General features: G+C 39.8%; 1 protein-coding gene across 3 annotated transcripts in view; it reads left to right on the top strand.

The window, feature by feature from the left end:
- Window positions 1-16,527, top strand: part of FLT1 (fms related receptor tyrosine kinase 1) — a 194,688-nt gene that overhangs the window by 96,247 nt on the left and 81,914 nt on the right. For 2 of the 3 annotated variants that reach the window (XM_003818327.6, XM_008971604.5), the window contains exons 12-14: window positions 1,711-1,819; window positions 8,689-8,997; window positions 13,763-13,909. In XM_003818327.6, coding sequence (XP_003818375.1) covers window positions 1,711-1,819; window positions 8,689-8,997; window positions 13,763-13,909 — 565 coding nt within the window. Of the gene's footprint in view, window positions 1-1,710; window positions 1,820-8,688; window positions 8,998-9,160; window positions 13,079-13,762; window positions 13,910-16,527 lie in introns of those variants that run through there. The other variant, XM_034936503.3, reaches the window with a different exon arrangement.

Raw genomic sequence — 16,527 nt, 5'->3', positions numbered from 1 at the left:
ATTCATCTCTGTCTCTCTTACAACATCTGGGCAATGCCTTGATAATCACTCAATAAATGTCTGCTAAATTGTCTGCCACATATTGCAGACACTTTCATTACCAATAATTTCAATAATACACAGGGAGTATATGGGTAGGTGTAATTAAGCAGATCCTTCCAACAAACAGAGGAGAAAGCGCTGTGTACTATTCACTATGCCACAGTGAAAATTGTAGAGAATTTGGACCAATGAATTTGCTGGCTAAAAACATTAGGAACATGTGTTTAAGTCTTCCTGATCTGTAGATTAAAGACAGAAATACCTTAATTTATTAGATGGGATAAGAGAACACAACTAAAGTGCCTAGCACATTACTTAGAAACTCAAGAAAATGTTAGGACTCTCTCCTACAGCCAAACCACTTGTAGAGTATGTCCACCACCTTGGAAAGTCAGCTGTCACATTTCATCCTTACATTACTTTAGCCTGTAAGTCACTTGTCATTATACTTCAGCTAGGACACTCCGTTAGTCTGGAAGCATCAGCACAGCCTCTGCAATTTCAAAGCCCATAACCGGTTATTTTTGTCCTAGGAGATAGGCTGCAAAGATTTATAAGTAACTGGACTAACTTTTCTTTTCCATAATTTTAAGTATGAGAAACTAGCTTTCTCATTTTTTTCATATAGATTATACACTACTTTTTAATGCAAGCTTGGGTTAAATTTAAGAATGTTTTACAATTTGTTTCATATTGCCAATTTTTTTTCTTTGGAAGACTGCAAGTCTTTAAGTTGTCTAAAATTTTGTTTCATTACTTTTTAGACATCAGAATTTGAAAAGTGCTTTCAAGTTCATGCAATTTTGACTGCTAATGTTTCTTTAGGGACTAAGTTGTCAAATAACAGCACTAAAGTCTAGTGGAACAATATAATTGCATTAATTCATAATTTAAATTTTCGTCTTCTAGATTAGGAATAGATACTTAATCTATTAAGAGAAATTAGGTAATTTACACACACACACACACACACACACACACACACACGGTCTCCTTCAGGACCATCCAGTGCTGCATGCCACATTATTTGATCATAGAAAAAAAGTTTCAAGCCAGGTACAGTGGCATGTGCCTGTTGTCCCAGCTACTTGGGAGACAAAAGCGGGAAAACTGCTTGAGCCCAGAAGTTCAAGGCCAGCCTGGGCAACATAGCAAGACCCCATTTCTTTAAAAAAAAAAAGTTTCAGCCAAACATTCTCTTCTGTCCTTGCTCACTTAACATGCCTGTTATAGAACCAAACAGCAGAGAAGGCTCCTGTTATAACTGGCATCTATGCTCTCAGGTCACCCAAACAAAAGGGAAGGCCTCAGCCTCACCTGTTCCTCTCATTGATGTGGAACTGACCACCTCATAGGGTAGGACGTGCGGTCCCACATCTCAGCTTCAGGTCTGTAATTGTTACGCCAGCAGCACGAGATAAATAAGCCTGAAACCCTCATATGAGTCGGATGTCATAGGCCCCGGTCTCCTGAGGACCTGCTTTCCTGTTATTTTTCCATTCTTGTTGGGGCTCGGCAAAGGGAGAGCCTTCTGGTAACCACCACCTATGCAATACTCTCTTTGCAGAATGAATGGAGTAGCTGAATCATTTCAACCTCAGAAGTAGCTTGGGGTGTTCAATTAGTTATTTGTCCTGTTGCTAGCTAAAGTTTCCTTTTCTTTTGCAGACGGCTAGCACCTTGGTTGTGGCTGACTCTAGAATTTCTGGAATCTACATTTGCATAGCTTCCAATAAAGTTGGGACTGTGGGAAGAAACATAAGCTTTTATATCACAGGTAAGCCACACATCCTATAACCAGAGACAGCCTGGTGACTTCATTCTCTCTTCAGTCTTGTTTGCTTTTAGTGCATTTATAGCTTGAGTGATTTTTTTTTTTAATTCCATGGAATTGTCAAACTTTGAGTGCCTTCATCCTTGCTCTCAGGAATAGAATTCTACCTCATCGGATCTCCTAAAGAGTTATTTCCCTGAATTCTCTTTTAGAGTTATTTGTGTTTGTCTCCCTCCCAGACTGGATTGTGAATTGGGAATCTTGTATGCTCATTTTTTCATTCCCTTCAGTACCTAGCACAGGGTCTGGTACATAGCAGTTCAATACCAATCAAGGAAACCAATTATAATGCATATAATATGATGACATCGTTTTTGGTTTTGTTTTTGTTTTAACCAAAAGGTTAATTTTTTCACAACTTAGGTAATTTAGACTTTTGGGGGAATGAGGCTCTGTAGCAATCTGAAACAGAGCTTTATTAACAATAGTTAATGTACTATTTTTTGATAGCATTTAAGAATTTTTAGCCTTAAATATGATGGTCTCTGCAAATCTTAAAAACCTCCAAGGTACACAAATGGCACTCCCTATGTCCCTCAATGGGTACAGGAAGGAAGTAAGTAGCTCAAAGTATAAAAACAATTGCCTGGCTCCACACTCCCCCAATTTCTGAGGAAACATGGGCAGTAAGCCAACTTTCTGGAAACTTCTCACTGCCGGGGCAGGCTGCAGAAATTGCCAAAAGTTCTCCAGAAAGAAATAGACAGGTCCAATTCCATGATACATATGTGTTTTCAGATCACAGGGGCCTCTGGCAAGTTAGCCAAGCCCCAGAGAAGCTGTGCCATGGGAGATATCCCTGAGTAGATTCTCATAGAACGTCAGGGCTGGCAGGGATTCTAGAGGCTATGCTGCGTCATAGCTCTTGTATTTTCCAGATGAGCAAATGGGATTTGGACTAATTAAATACAAAGGTTTGCACTGTCCTTTATATTTGGTTGGAAACAAGTTACTGTCTCAACCCATAGTCGTAGTATGTCTGATTTAGAATACAAAAGACTGAAAAATTCCTGTTTTGTTCTGAACATTCAATAACTTTGTAACAGTTTAATCAGCACTGTTAAATGGTACAGTTCAACTCTACTGAGCACTTGGAGGAACATCAATGAAGTCCTGTCTTTCTAGGAACAGGGTTCTAACACCAAGGAAACAAACAAGAAATGTCAAATTACATATATCCTAGTATCAAAATTTATGTGCAGAGGTAATGTGACAGATGAGCTTGCTTTCTAAAGCCACCACTGTCCAATAGAGATATAATATAAGCCACAAATACCATTTAAAACTTTCTAGTAACCACGTTTTTTTAAAAGTAAAATTAATTTTATTTAACCCAATATATCCAAACTATTGTGATTTCAATATGTAATCAGTATTTTTTAAAAATATTACACTGCTTCAGTTTTTACACTTAAATCAATTTAAATAAAATCAAATAAACTGAATATGCTTCAGTTCCTCTGACACAGTAGCCACATTTCAAGTGCTCAAAAGCCATATGTGGCTCACAGGTACCATATTGGACAGTGCAGCTGTAAGCCTCTGAGAAGGAAGCAGGACCTGAACAGGAAGAGAGAAGGTGGGATTTGAATAGGTGGAGAGAAGAAAACAGACTTGCCCTGACATTTTCAGAGCCAAGACAAGAGTACCAGTGGAGGCCTACAAACCATACGTCTAACTACTGACAAGTTCTACATCAAGCAAACAAGCCATTAAATACCTTTTAGCTCCCTATGGACAAATATACTTTCATGATGACCTGAGAGGTCAGGATCAATTTAGAGCTCTGAGACTACTCAGATTCCAGAGCAGATCGTGGCAGCACCTGGCCGTGCAGAAAAACTAAATCACCCACCTCCCCTCTCCGCCCCTTACCCTGTCCACACTGCAAGGGGCCATGCACCATGTGTGGTGTCTCCCAGCCCACACATCTAAGCTCTCCCCATGCCCCTCACAGATAGTCTCCTTTGGCCACTGCCTGGACAGACCCAAAGGTGTGAATACTGACAAGCAGTCTGATCTCAGGAGGCCAGACCTAGGGAAGAGCCAACCTAGAAGCAGATTTAAATCAGCCTTATAGGGAATTCTGAGATCCCAGGGACCTGGATCATGATATAGGAATGGAGTGACACAGGCTGTCGTTAGGCACGCTCACTTGGCCCCATAAACTCTTCACATTGTGGGAAGAGCTGCGACCAGAACAGAGCTGCGACAGGGATCCTTCTTGCCTGGGTCTGAGGGCAGTACTGGAAGAGGATGTGCTAAGAGAAGAGGGGAACATCATGCTCACTTCCTTATTAATCCCTGTTCCCAATGAAAGCCAACTGATGCCTAGCATTAGTCACAGCACCAACATCTGGCTAGCCCAGAGTCTCATCGCTGCATCATATTTCTACCCATGGTGTTGTTGCTGAAAGGGCCCAAGTTGATAAAGGTGATCTCCTGCTGAATTCAGGCAGAAATTCCCTCCTACCTCTCACCATATTGTACAATGTATAACCATGGCGGGGTGGAAACCTCTTCTAGATCCCAAGGCTTATCCATACAAAATGAGAATTCGATTCAGACATACCTACTTGAAGCTCACAGTTATTTTCCTCTAGAAATCCAAGAGCTTTAATCTTAAAACTGACACAAGTCCAGTCAACCAAGCCCTCATTGCCTGGAATATACTTTCCCTTAATCCTTTTCTACCAGTCCTGAAAAGTTCTGGTTTTGATTGTGATATTAGGTTAACTTGCTTACGTTCATTATTAGTTTTTAAATAATTATTATCTTTCTCTCACTCAAATCTTTGTCACTAGAGATGAGAGTAAAGACTCAGGAATGTTGTACCTCATATGTTTATTTTTTGAAAAAAATGAACATATATTTGTTCAGTGTTTATACTTGACTCAGTGAGGGTAATGCTTTAAAAGTGCCTGTCTAAAATTTTAACGCTCTTCTTATCTAGATTTGGATCTTTACTGGTTCTCATTTCAATCCTGTTGCCCCTTCTTTAAAATACAGTTACTTGGGGCCAAGCACAATGGCTCACGCCTGTCATCCCAGCACTTTGGGAGGCTGAGATGGGAAGATTGCTTGAGCACAAAAGTTTGAGACCAGCCTGGGAAACATGGCAAAATCCTGTCTCTACAAAAAAATACAAAAACTAGCTAGGCCTGGTGGCACGTGCCTGTATTCCCACCTACTTGGGAGGCTGAGGTGGGAAGATCACTTGAGCCCAGGAGGTCGAGGCTGCGGTGAGCCATGATGGCACCACCATGCTCCAGCCTGAGTGTCAGAGCGAGACCCTGCCTCAAAACAACAACAACAACAACAACAACAAAAACAAAAATTTTTTTGAGTTGCCTTCCAAATTGATGAAAATGGTAAACGGTGGCCATTAGAATCCTTGACCGCTTCGACTCCAAACTTTGGCACACACTTGTACATAGCATCCACTTGAAACAAGCAGAACTTCCTGGTAACCATTCACTCTCTTTTTAAATAATATTTCCACTCTTCAGTGGCAGTAGAGCCTTCTTTATTTTTACCCAACAAATGAGATCCCTGGCGTCCTTTTAAATTCCTATGCTTGTCCCTTTCATGAACTTAATGCACATGCCTGATCCAATTGAGTTGAAATATCTACCCCCAAGTATGCACCTTTATAAATAGATGACACTTTCATCTAACCCTGGGTTGAATGCCTCTTCTGAGCAAGGGTTGATTCTTCTCCATGACACCTCATAAGATGCCATGGATGTGATAATATGTTAGATGGATGAGTATTATTTGGTAATGATGATGACTGTGCTGAATTCGCCACAGATACTTAAGTGTGGGAAGATTTCTTGTTTTCACTTTGAGGGTTAGAAGGCAATTCTTTCTTGGGTCTGTTTTTGTACTCAGACTAAAAAAAAAAGTCAACATGAATTAAGGAGAAAAATCCCTCTGGGATTTTTATTTATCATCTTCCATGGATCAAAAGAGAATACCAAAGGGGTGAGACTGAGAAATAGTCATTTCTAAAAGGCTGTCTGATAACATAACAAATTAGCTTCAGTGACCATGTCCCCTATATAAGAAACAGGCCTCAAAATGAATTTGGTTCTTTGCTTTTCCTATGTGTGTGTTTTTGCTGTTTTGCTGGCACTCAGCATGACTATGGGTGTGTTAGCAATTACTGAGGGTGAAACAGGAACAGCACTGCCTTATCTCCCTGGTTTCCCAATGTCACTAAATGCATTTTATTTTGAGATTCCTGGTGGTGCTTGGCAAAGATAAACAAAATCTTCCATCAGGAAACCTGTGAGCTATTTCCACAGGAAGTTTCAAATCACTAAAGTAAATAGAAACTCTCTACACGATCTCAATGGTGTTACTTGGGCTCACTTGGGTTCTAACTACCAGGATGAGAGCTCATAAATGGAAAGTCTGTGGTCTTGTAAGAGTTGATTGCAACCAGTGCACAATACCTCTGCTCTACTATCTGTGTAAAAGTTGATGGCTGATGTTTTACTCCTCATGCTTGGAAAATGGCCCAAATATAAAAAGATGCTGAATTAGAGCAACTATTTCTGACACCTTATTGTTATCTTAAAAGTGACTGTCAGCTGCCCCTCCTGCATCTTCTGGCACATTCTTAGATTTTCGTTTTAAAAGCAGGAAAACCTCCACTGGTATCTTCTCTCCTCAGCCACTGACGGCTTCGTAAGCCACTGTTACGCCCCGCTCCCAGGTTCCAAATGAATACTTTGGCATTTCTTCAGACGTGACACTTTATAATAAAGCCAAAGCTCAGAAAAATCAGAAAAACAAGCAAAGTGAGATTTAGGAAAGAGTTGATATGATATCTAATTTTGGACTATTGTCCCCTTAACGTTTAAAGGTTTCTTTATAGCTTTGTGTGCAAAGTATAATAATAATAATAGCATAACATAATGCTTTTCATCTTCAAAGCACTTTGTAAGATGTTGGCCCAAATTCTTTGCCCAAATGCAGATACACCACTAGTAATAAGCAATGGGAAGGTTTTGAGAGTGGGTCAGTTCAGGGCCAGCAGACTTTTTAAAATCCTCCCGTGAGACTGGGCCAAAATGATACTAAGAAATTCTCAGCCCCAAAGTGAACTGATGGCCCAGGTTAGGCATGCGGAGGGGAAGAGCTCATGGGGTGTTGACAGAGACACCTGGGAGATGGAGATGAAGGTGCCCAAAATATCTGAGACAGGTCTCAGTCAATTTAGGAAGTTTATTTTGCCGAAGTTAAGGACACATGTCTGTGACACAGCCTCAGGAGGTCCTGACAACATGTGCCCAAGGTGGCGATTGAGGTACAGCTTGGTTTTATACATTTCAAGGAGACATGAGACATCAATCAATATATGTAAGATGTACACTGGTTCCGCCTGGAAAGGCAGGACAACTCGAAGTGGGGAGGGGGCTTCCAGGTCATAGATAGGTGAGAGACAAATGGTTGCATTCTTTTGAGTTTCTGATTAGCCTTTCCAAAGGAGGCAATAAGGTATGCATTTGTCTCAGAGAGCAGAGGGATGACTTTGAAGAGAATGGGAGGCAGGTTTGTCGTAAGCAGTTCTCAACTTGACTTTTCCCTTTAACTTAGTGATTTTGGGGTCCCAAGACTTATTTTCTTTTCACAAAGATTAGCTGGGAATCGACATTGGAAAAAATGGCTTTTAATGACATAGCCACCTTCAGAACATGTTTAAAATATGTTTGAGAGTAAATTTGATTTTTAAAATTATTCTCTTTACCCCTCTATCACCCCCATTTTAGAATCTGGCAACTCTTCCAGATTAGTTGTCCGCATTTTCAGAAGAAATCTTTGCTCTCTCAGGTCTGAATAGAACCATCCCCATAAAAGAAGTCCTGAGTAAGTCAGCGGGCTCCTCTCTGGCCCACTGTGCCACTGGCCCACTGTGGTCTTTGCTGGACCAGGGCAAGTAATCTGGGACAAGAGCAGGAGGAGGATAGTGAATAACAGTTGCTTCTCACTGCAAAAGTCTAGGACTAAAGTGGAATTGATTGGCACTTTACCTAGGATTTCCTATTCTCACTTGTTCGCAAACTATTTTGGATAAGTTTGACCGTAAGTGTGCCTTTGGTTTTTAGGACGAATTGCTCTTATGTTACTTCACTATTTTGCCCACTTGCCAGTGTCACTTGCCAGTAGTAGTACTGTACATGATTTTAAAAATAGGAAATGAGGCCGGGTGCAGTGGCTCATGCCTGTAATCCCAGCACTTTGGGAGGCCGAGGAGCATGGATCACCTGAGGCCAGTAATTCGAGATCAGCCTGGCCAACATGGTGAAATCTCACCCCCACCAAAAAGTACAAAAATTAGCCCAGCGTGGTGGTGCACGCCTGTAATTCCAGCTACTCTGGAAGCTGAGGCAGGAGAATCACTTGAACCCTGGAGGTGGAGGTTTCAGTGAGCTGAGATCATGCCACAGCACTCCAGCCTGGGCAACAGAGCGAGACCCTGACTCAAAAAAAAAAAAAAAAGGGGGAAATAAAGTTAACACCCAAGTTGGAGAAAACATGCCACTTTGAAGAGCAAGTTCACGTGAATCAGGAGAAAATGCCATCCTAATAACTGTTCTGTTTTGCATTTCCTACCTCACTTCTGATGGAATGAACTTAGTTGATTCCCACCTGCTGTGTTTGCTCATTTACCCCAAATACTCATCCTTTTTAATGCGGATGCTGAGAGAATTTGTGCACGAACAATTCTTAAGATCTTTGAATATCTCATTAAAAGACACTGATTTTTCTGTGAACTGAAGTTCTTTATTCTTACTTTATAGATGTGCCAAATGGGTTTCATGTTAACTTGGAAAAAATGCCGACGGAAGGAGAGGACCTGAAACTGTCTTGCACAGTTAACAAGTTCTTATACAGAGACGTTACTTGGATTTTACTGCGGACAGTTAATAACAGAACAATGCACTACAGTATTAGCAAGCAAAAAATGGCCATCACTAAGGAGCACTCCATCACTCTTAATCTTACCATCTTGAATGTTTCCCTGGAAGATTCAGGCACCTATGCCTGCAGAGCCAGGAATGTATACACAGGGGAAGAAATCCTCCAGAAGAAAGAAATTACAATCAGAGGTGAGCACTGCAACAAAAAGGCTGTTTTCTCTCGGATCTCCAAATTTAAAAGCACAAGGAATGATTGTACCACACAAAGTAATGTAAAACATTAAAGGACTCATTAAAAAGTAACAGTTGTCTCATATCATCTTGATTTATTGTCACTGTTGCTAACTTTCAGGCTCAGAGGAGATGCTCCTCCCAAAATGAGTTCGGAGATGATAGCAGTAATAATGAGACCCCCAGGCCCCAGCTCTGGGCCCCCCATTCAGGCCGAGGGGGCTGCTCCGGGGGGCCGACTTGGTGCACGTTTGGATTTGGAGGATCCCTGCACTGCCTTCTCTGTGTTTGTTGCTCTTGCTGTTTTCTCCTGCCTGATAAACAACAACTTGGGATGATCCTTTCCTTCCATTTTGATGCCAACCTCTTTTTATTTTTAAGTGCTGAAGCTGCACAAACTGAATAATTTAAACAAATGCTGGTTTCTGCCAAAGATGGACGCGAATAAGTTAATTTTCCAGCTCAGAATGAGTACAGTTGAATTTGAGACTCTGTCGGACTTCTGCCTGGTTTTATTTGGGACTATTTCATCTGCTCTTGATTTGTAAATAGCACCTGGATAGCAAGTTATAATGCTTATTTATTTGAAAATGCTTTTTTTTTTACGTTAAGCACATTAATCTTGAACTGGAGCTTCTAAAATGGGCCCCAGGGGTGCAAGATGTTGGTGTAATTCAGAGATAGTAAAGGTTTATCGCAGTGTGAATTGTAAGAGTCCATTCAAATCAACATCCCCTCCCTCCTCTCATGCGATCCAGGTAATTATGCAGTTAGTGCCACAGTAGACTAGCCTAGCAAAGGGTTTGCTCCTTGCTGTCTCTGACTGCACCGCACAGCTATTGATGGCAGCTGAAAGAAAGTGGATCATGCCTTAATTTTAAATATTCCTGTCCTCTGGTTATTATTTTAAGGAACTTCATCATGTTAAAATGACAGCATTCAAAGGTGTACCACAATCAATTTATCAAGGAAATAAAGGCTATTGTAACCAGAGATTTAATGCATTCTTCTAAATGTAAATTTAAAATTTGCCCTTTAAAAAAGTCCACTTTCCCCATATGCAAATGTTAATAGGATTTTTATGGGGATTAAGAAGCGGCAAAACTACAGAAACAGAATTCAAAGTCATTTAAAAAATACACACCAGTTTTAAATCAAGAGAAGTTGTAATCTCTTGTTTTAAGCTTGCGTTTGAGGGAAAATGACTTTTTCACCAATTTAATATGCATTGTTCTGTTGTTTTTATTTATGATTGATCATTATATGTGACTTGCATAAACTATTTAAAAAAAAAAACTATAATGACCAAAATAGCCATGGCTGAGAAACACAGTGGCTGGGCAGTTCAATAGGAGGTGACAATATGACAACTTCTCAAGCTTGGGAACTCACCAGACTGTTTCCTCCTTTAGGTAACAGATTCTGTCCCACGGCTAAACTTGTCTTTCACGTGGGAATTGCTTTTGTCAAACGTGAAAGAGTAAACAATAGCATTTCCCCAGAATGCCAGTTTTATGGAGCCCCAAATGCTCTGAAAACAATTAGTAACCTGGAAGTTGTCAGCCCAAAGGAAAGAAAAATCAATTGTATCTTGAAATTTTACCTATGGCTCTTTGGCCTGGCGTCTTTGTTCATTATAAGTTAGTGTGTTCCTTCAGGAAACAATGCCTTAATACCATAGAACATGGGGGCCTTAATAGTTGCTAATATTAAAAAAGCAAACAGAATGATTGAGGGATCCTTATGAAAACAAAATGGTGAATTGGACATGCAGAACCTACCATCTTCTTCCCCCGTTTGCAGTTTTTGTGGGGAGAGGAGGATGTTAGTATTTACAAAAGATGATTTTAAGAACTTCCAAGAGATGAGTTTAAGAATTCCATAGAGTATTAGTTGTTCACTGTGTAATTAATCCTTCCGGAGAGTCTTTTTTTTTTTTTAAAGAAACTTTTGGGTGGGTTTTGTTTTTTATTAGTTACCCTAGGGGTATGTTACCCTGGGGTATGAAGGGAGGTGAAGATAACGGAGGGGGGAGAAAAAAAAAAAGAAGAAAAAAGAAGCCTAAAATGGGGAATAATTGAAATGGAATAGGGGGTGTGAGGCTGGTTCCTCAGTCCCCATTCCAAACGGAGGATAGAAGCTGTGTATTTATGTGACCTGGCAGATCTCTGGGGCCATAACACTGAAAAGTGAAAGAACCTGGTGGGCAGCTATCTTTGGCTACTGATAACCAGCAGAAATGTCTGTTAATTCTGATTTTCTCAATTTGAAGGGATCAGCTACACTGTTAAATTTTGGAAAGCCACTACCTACTTCCATCAAGTAACTTAGGTTTTGAAATACGGGTTCAACGCACCTCCCTTATTCAAAACGTCAAAAATAGATTATTATAATGTATAAAGTAAGAATTGACAAAATATGATTCCTGGGTTGATTGGTCATTTAGAAACTAGCCAAAAGTGAGACTTTTAACGTAGAACATTTTTCAGAAATGGGTACAAAGAAAAATGCATATTACTGTATATTTCAGAGTGTTTATGTGAACCTTGTATTTAATTGAGAGTCCCATGTACCTTCTGCAGCGTTTTTGCTGCTTCTATCATCTGAAGTTTGTGTAGTACAAATAAGGCCTTTGGGATTCTTAATGACATTTATGTTAAAATGTTCTCTTCTCTTTAAACATCGTTTTCCAATCCACCTGTCAGGGAGTCCAAATCGTGTCTGTGTTGATGATGCTGTACTTTGTAGCTAGAAAAACAATTTTAGTGTTGTGGGCCCTATATTCAGACTTCCTTTTTACAAGACCGATGGGCAGTGATAGATTATTTTATCATATTTAATGCATGGGAAATAGTAAGTGTGCTGAGGAAGCTATTAAAAGTATAACTCAGTGAATTGGGTCTGAGTTTTAAATGAGATATTTCAAAATTGGCTTGCCACTGTAAAAGAGACTAAATAATAATATGATACTGTTCTTTATGGTCTTGTCATGTTTCACTGATATGTTTGGGGTCTTTACTATGTAAAAAATGTCAAAATTGTAATGAGCAAGCATGTACAAGTAGTCGTAAATCAAAGGTTTTAAACAGGACTGCATTTTCAATTAGGAAAAGCTGTTTGGCAGATAGCACCCAATGCAAAAACAGAAATATCGTAACGTTCTGCGTAGTGGGCAAGATAAGATAGGAAAGACATGCTCAAAGAGGCAAAAAGATCATTGCTATCATTCATTCTACACTAGTTTGAAGAAGTTTTTGTACATCAGAGCACTTCCTTCAGCACACTTTTTTGCCTTCAGATTTCATTTTTTATAAAATGAGAAGACTAATGATAAGCTATAGAAATCAAAATTTATTGAGAAATCTGTTTCTCCTAACAGATAGTAACCCTGCCATGATATACTACTTCAACAATGTTATAAAAGTTATGTGATAATATACATTTTAACCTGGGATTTCTAAATTGCTTTAACAAATGCTAATCCTGAGAGTTGCCCTGCAGGACTCAAAAGGGAAAGGTTTTGGGACGTGGCAGAACCCTGCAGGGACATGGAATTAAGGCCTTTGCAATGTATCATCTTTGTAGCATTGTCATCACTCCTAAGCTGCCTTCACAGTTTTAGTACACTAAGATGAGGAAATCGAAAATGGGCAGAGAAAGCTCATACTGTATAATTGAAGACAGTGACAGAGAACGTGTCAGTTATGCCAAAACTCTTTTGATTTCTGTTCCAGGATTTCCAACAAGAGGGGAAAGGAATGACTTGGGAGGGTGGGAAAGACATTAGGAGTTGTTTTTATTTTTTACCTTGGAAGCTTTAGCTACCAATCCAGTACCCTCCTAACTAGAATGTATACACATCAGCAGGACTGACTGACTACTTCATTAGAGATATACTGTACTCATTGGGGGCCTTGGGGGTACTGCTGTTCTTATGTGGGATTTTAATGTTGTAATGTATTGCATCTTAATGTATTGAATTCATTTTGTTGTACTATATTGGTTGGCATTTTATTAAAATAAATTGTATTGTATCATATTTGTATGTTTTAAGAGAAAATAATATAAAATACAATATTTGTACTATTATATAGTGCAAAAACTACAAATCTGTGCCTCTGCCTCTTGAATTAATTCTTTGGTTGCTTGCATTTGGGAAGGGAATGGAGGAAGGAAAGAACCAATAAAGCTTTCAAAGTTCAAGAAATTCTCCTGTTTGGTCTGCTGCCTTACAACTTAGGTTACTGACAGTTGAGTAACACAAACACGCCCCCACAAATACATCAATCAAAAATCACACAAAATTATATTAGCCTATCACTACAACACTATATATTTATATAAAAATCATTACAAGACTATACACAAAACCATGTTTTTGATTTATAGCTTCTAAACTATTATGCAAAATCCTTGAGTTTTAGAAAAGCTCCTCTCAAAAAAAGGAAGGAAACTAGCTAGCTAGGCAAAAGCCTTTGTATTGAAATCTAAAAATACAAAATCTAGTCCTTGATTTCACTGTGTTGTAATAAATTTCAATTTATCGTAGCATCTTATTAAAGTAGAAGCAGCAGGTTAATGATTGAAGAGAAAGTGAACAAATGCAAATGAAACCTAATAGTTGAGTTTTGCTGTTTCTCTGTATATTTTAAATGTTGATATGCATAGACAATACAAGAATAAAGTTGACGAGTAATCACAGCTCCCTTTCTTTCTTCACTAGATCAGGAAGCACCATACCTCCTGCGAAACCTCAGTGATCACACAGTGGCCATCAGCAGTTCCACCACTTTAGACTGTCATGCTAATGGTGTCCCCGAGCCTCAGATCACTTGGTTTAAAAACAACCACAAAATACAACAAGAGCCTGGTAAGAGACTTTTTTTTCTTGCATTTATTATTTCTCATCTTTCATCAGCCCCCTTTTCCCTTAACATTCCCGTCACCTGCTTCCAGTATGTATAGACCTACTTGCTGATAGAGCCCCAAACACTGGGATCTGGTTCATGCTGATAGCAATGTCCAGTGAGGAATATTTGGGCCAGTTCCTATGCAGACCATATTCCTAACCCATAGAAAGATCCTGCAGAATCTATTCAGCTGGAAGTCTTTAAATAGTGCATTCAGAAAGAAATGAGAAGAGCCATGTAGAAAATGATTCAGTTCACCATGACGGCTGGGAAAGTGAGCAGTTAGTTTCTTGGCTTTGAGGTATTGCAGAACTTGGAACACCTGGCATATGTGAAGTTCAGAAAAGTAGATTTATAATCTCTTTTTCTTTCTTTCTTTCTTTTTTTTTTTTTGAGATGGAGTCTCACTCTGTCACCCAGGCTGGAGTACAGTGACACCATCTTGGCTCACTGCAACCTCCTCCTCCTGGGTTCAAGCGATTCTCCTACCTCAACCATCCAAGTAGCTGGGCAAGTAGTTGGGACTACAGGCATGTGCTGTCACCATGCCAGGCTAATTTTTGTATTTTTAATAGAGACAAGGTTTCACCATGTTGGCCAGGCTGGTCTCAAACTCCTGACCTCAGGTGATCCACCTGCCTTGGCCTCCCAAAGTGCTGGGATTATAGGCGCATGCCACTGCATCTGGCCAGTTTATAATCTTTTAAATTCATCTACGCAGATGTTAAGGATTTGGTAAAAAGAAAACTTTTTAAATTGTGTTTGATCATACTAGTAAAAAACATAAATCTACACTAGTGGGTATAGGTTTATTTTCTTTCAACAATACATATAGTGCCATGGGATCCGTGGGAAATTGGTTCCAGCACCTTCTGCAGATTCCAAAATGCACTGATGCTCAAGTTCCTTATATAAAATGGTATGACATGGTATTTGCATATAACTTACACATATCTTCCTGCATACTTTAATCATCTCTAGGTTACTTTTTTTGTTTGTTTGTTTGTTTTTTGAGACAGTCTCACTCTGTCACCAGGCTAGAGTGCAGTGGCACGATCTCAGCTCACTGCAGCCTCCACCTCCTGGGTTCAAGCGATTGTCATGCCTCAGCCTCTCAAGTAGCTGGGATTACAGGTGCCCGCCGCCACACCCAGCTAATTTTTTTTTTTTTTTTTTTAGTTGAGACAGAGTCTCGCTCTGTCGCCCAGGCTGGAGTGCAGTGGTGTGCTCTTAGCTCACTGCAAGCTCTACCACCCAGGTCACGCCATTCTCCTGACTCAGCCTCCCGAGTAGCTGGGACTACAGGCGCCCGCCACCACGCCTGGCTAATTTTTTGTATTTTTAGTAGAGATGGGGTTTCATCATGTTGGCCAGGATGGTCTTGATCTCCTGACCTTGTGATCCGCCTGCCTCAGCCTCCCAAAGTGCTGGGATTACAGGCATGAGCCACCACACCTGGCTCTAGGTTACTTTTAATACCTGATACAATACCTACACATCATTTCATGTGAACTCAATGTAGTACTTGGTGCGTGACAAGTTCTTTGGTTTTTGGAACTTGTGGAATTTTTTTGTTGAATTCACAGATGCAGATCCACATATACAGAAGGCTGACTGTACTTTTTTTTTTTGAGATGGAGTCTGCTGTGGGCTGACTGTACTCTTAAAAACAACGAGACTTAAACCAATAAGTATAAATACTGTCTATTGCCTGCCTCATAAATCTGTGGTTAAATAAGAGTACAATGAAATTATTTATGATTTTAATTGATATTCATATTTTATTAAAAATAAAATTGCCATTTATTTCCAATATTCCAACAACCTAAATCAAATAAACAGCAATATGGAGTAGTCCTTAAATGTAAGTCCTCCACACAAAATGAAACCTCCATTTGAGTTTGATGCACAGAATGGGGTTGTGGTATAACAACTCCAAATTTTAAGATATCTGCAAATGTCTTAGAGAGACCTTACACTCAGCAGGTTCAAAACCAATCACATCACTTCATTTTTCTCCATAAAGTAGCACCTCCTCTTATACTGACATCAAATATTTAATCATCCAAACTAGAAGGTGATGGTCTCTCATTTGCCCTCTTCATCTAATCAATCACCAGACTGAGCAGATTACACCTACTAAATACTAAATATTTCTCAAATCCATTCCTTTCTCTGCTTCCCCATTATTCTCTCGGTCCAGACACTCATTACCTAGCCTCTGAACACCTTCAGTGGTCTCCAAACTTGTCTCCCTATCTCTCTTTGCATCTACTTTCAATACAACAGTATAAAATGCAGCTGTGAACATGTCACTTCCCTGCTTCAAGTCTTCCACCGGCTCCAACTCTTCAACCCTAACACACTTTGATGAAGTTCAAGAATCTGACAGAGAATGCCCTCAATATCTGGCCCCTGCCTACTCCTACGACGTTATGCTCAGAGTCGCCTGACTTGAATTTTATAACTTTATATTCCAGCAGTGCCAAACTCTGGTAGATCACTGCAGACATTATGCTGTTTAAACTCCCTATGCTTTCTTTGGTTCCTGTTTACTCTCCGCCTGGAGTACCTTCCC

Source organism: Pan paniscus, chromosome 14 (assembly GCF_029289425.2).
Source record: "Pan paniscus chromosome 14, NHGRI_mPanPan1-v2.0_pri, whole genome shotgun sequence".
In the NCBI taxonomy this organism is placed as follows: domain Eukaryota; kingdom Metazoa; phylum Chordata; class Mammalia; order Primates; family Hominidae; genus Pan; species Pan paniscus.
The sequence above is the reverse complement of the archived record's forward strand: the minus strand, read 5'-3'. Positions and strand labels throughout refer to the sequence as shown.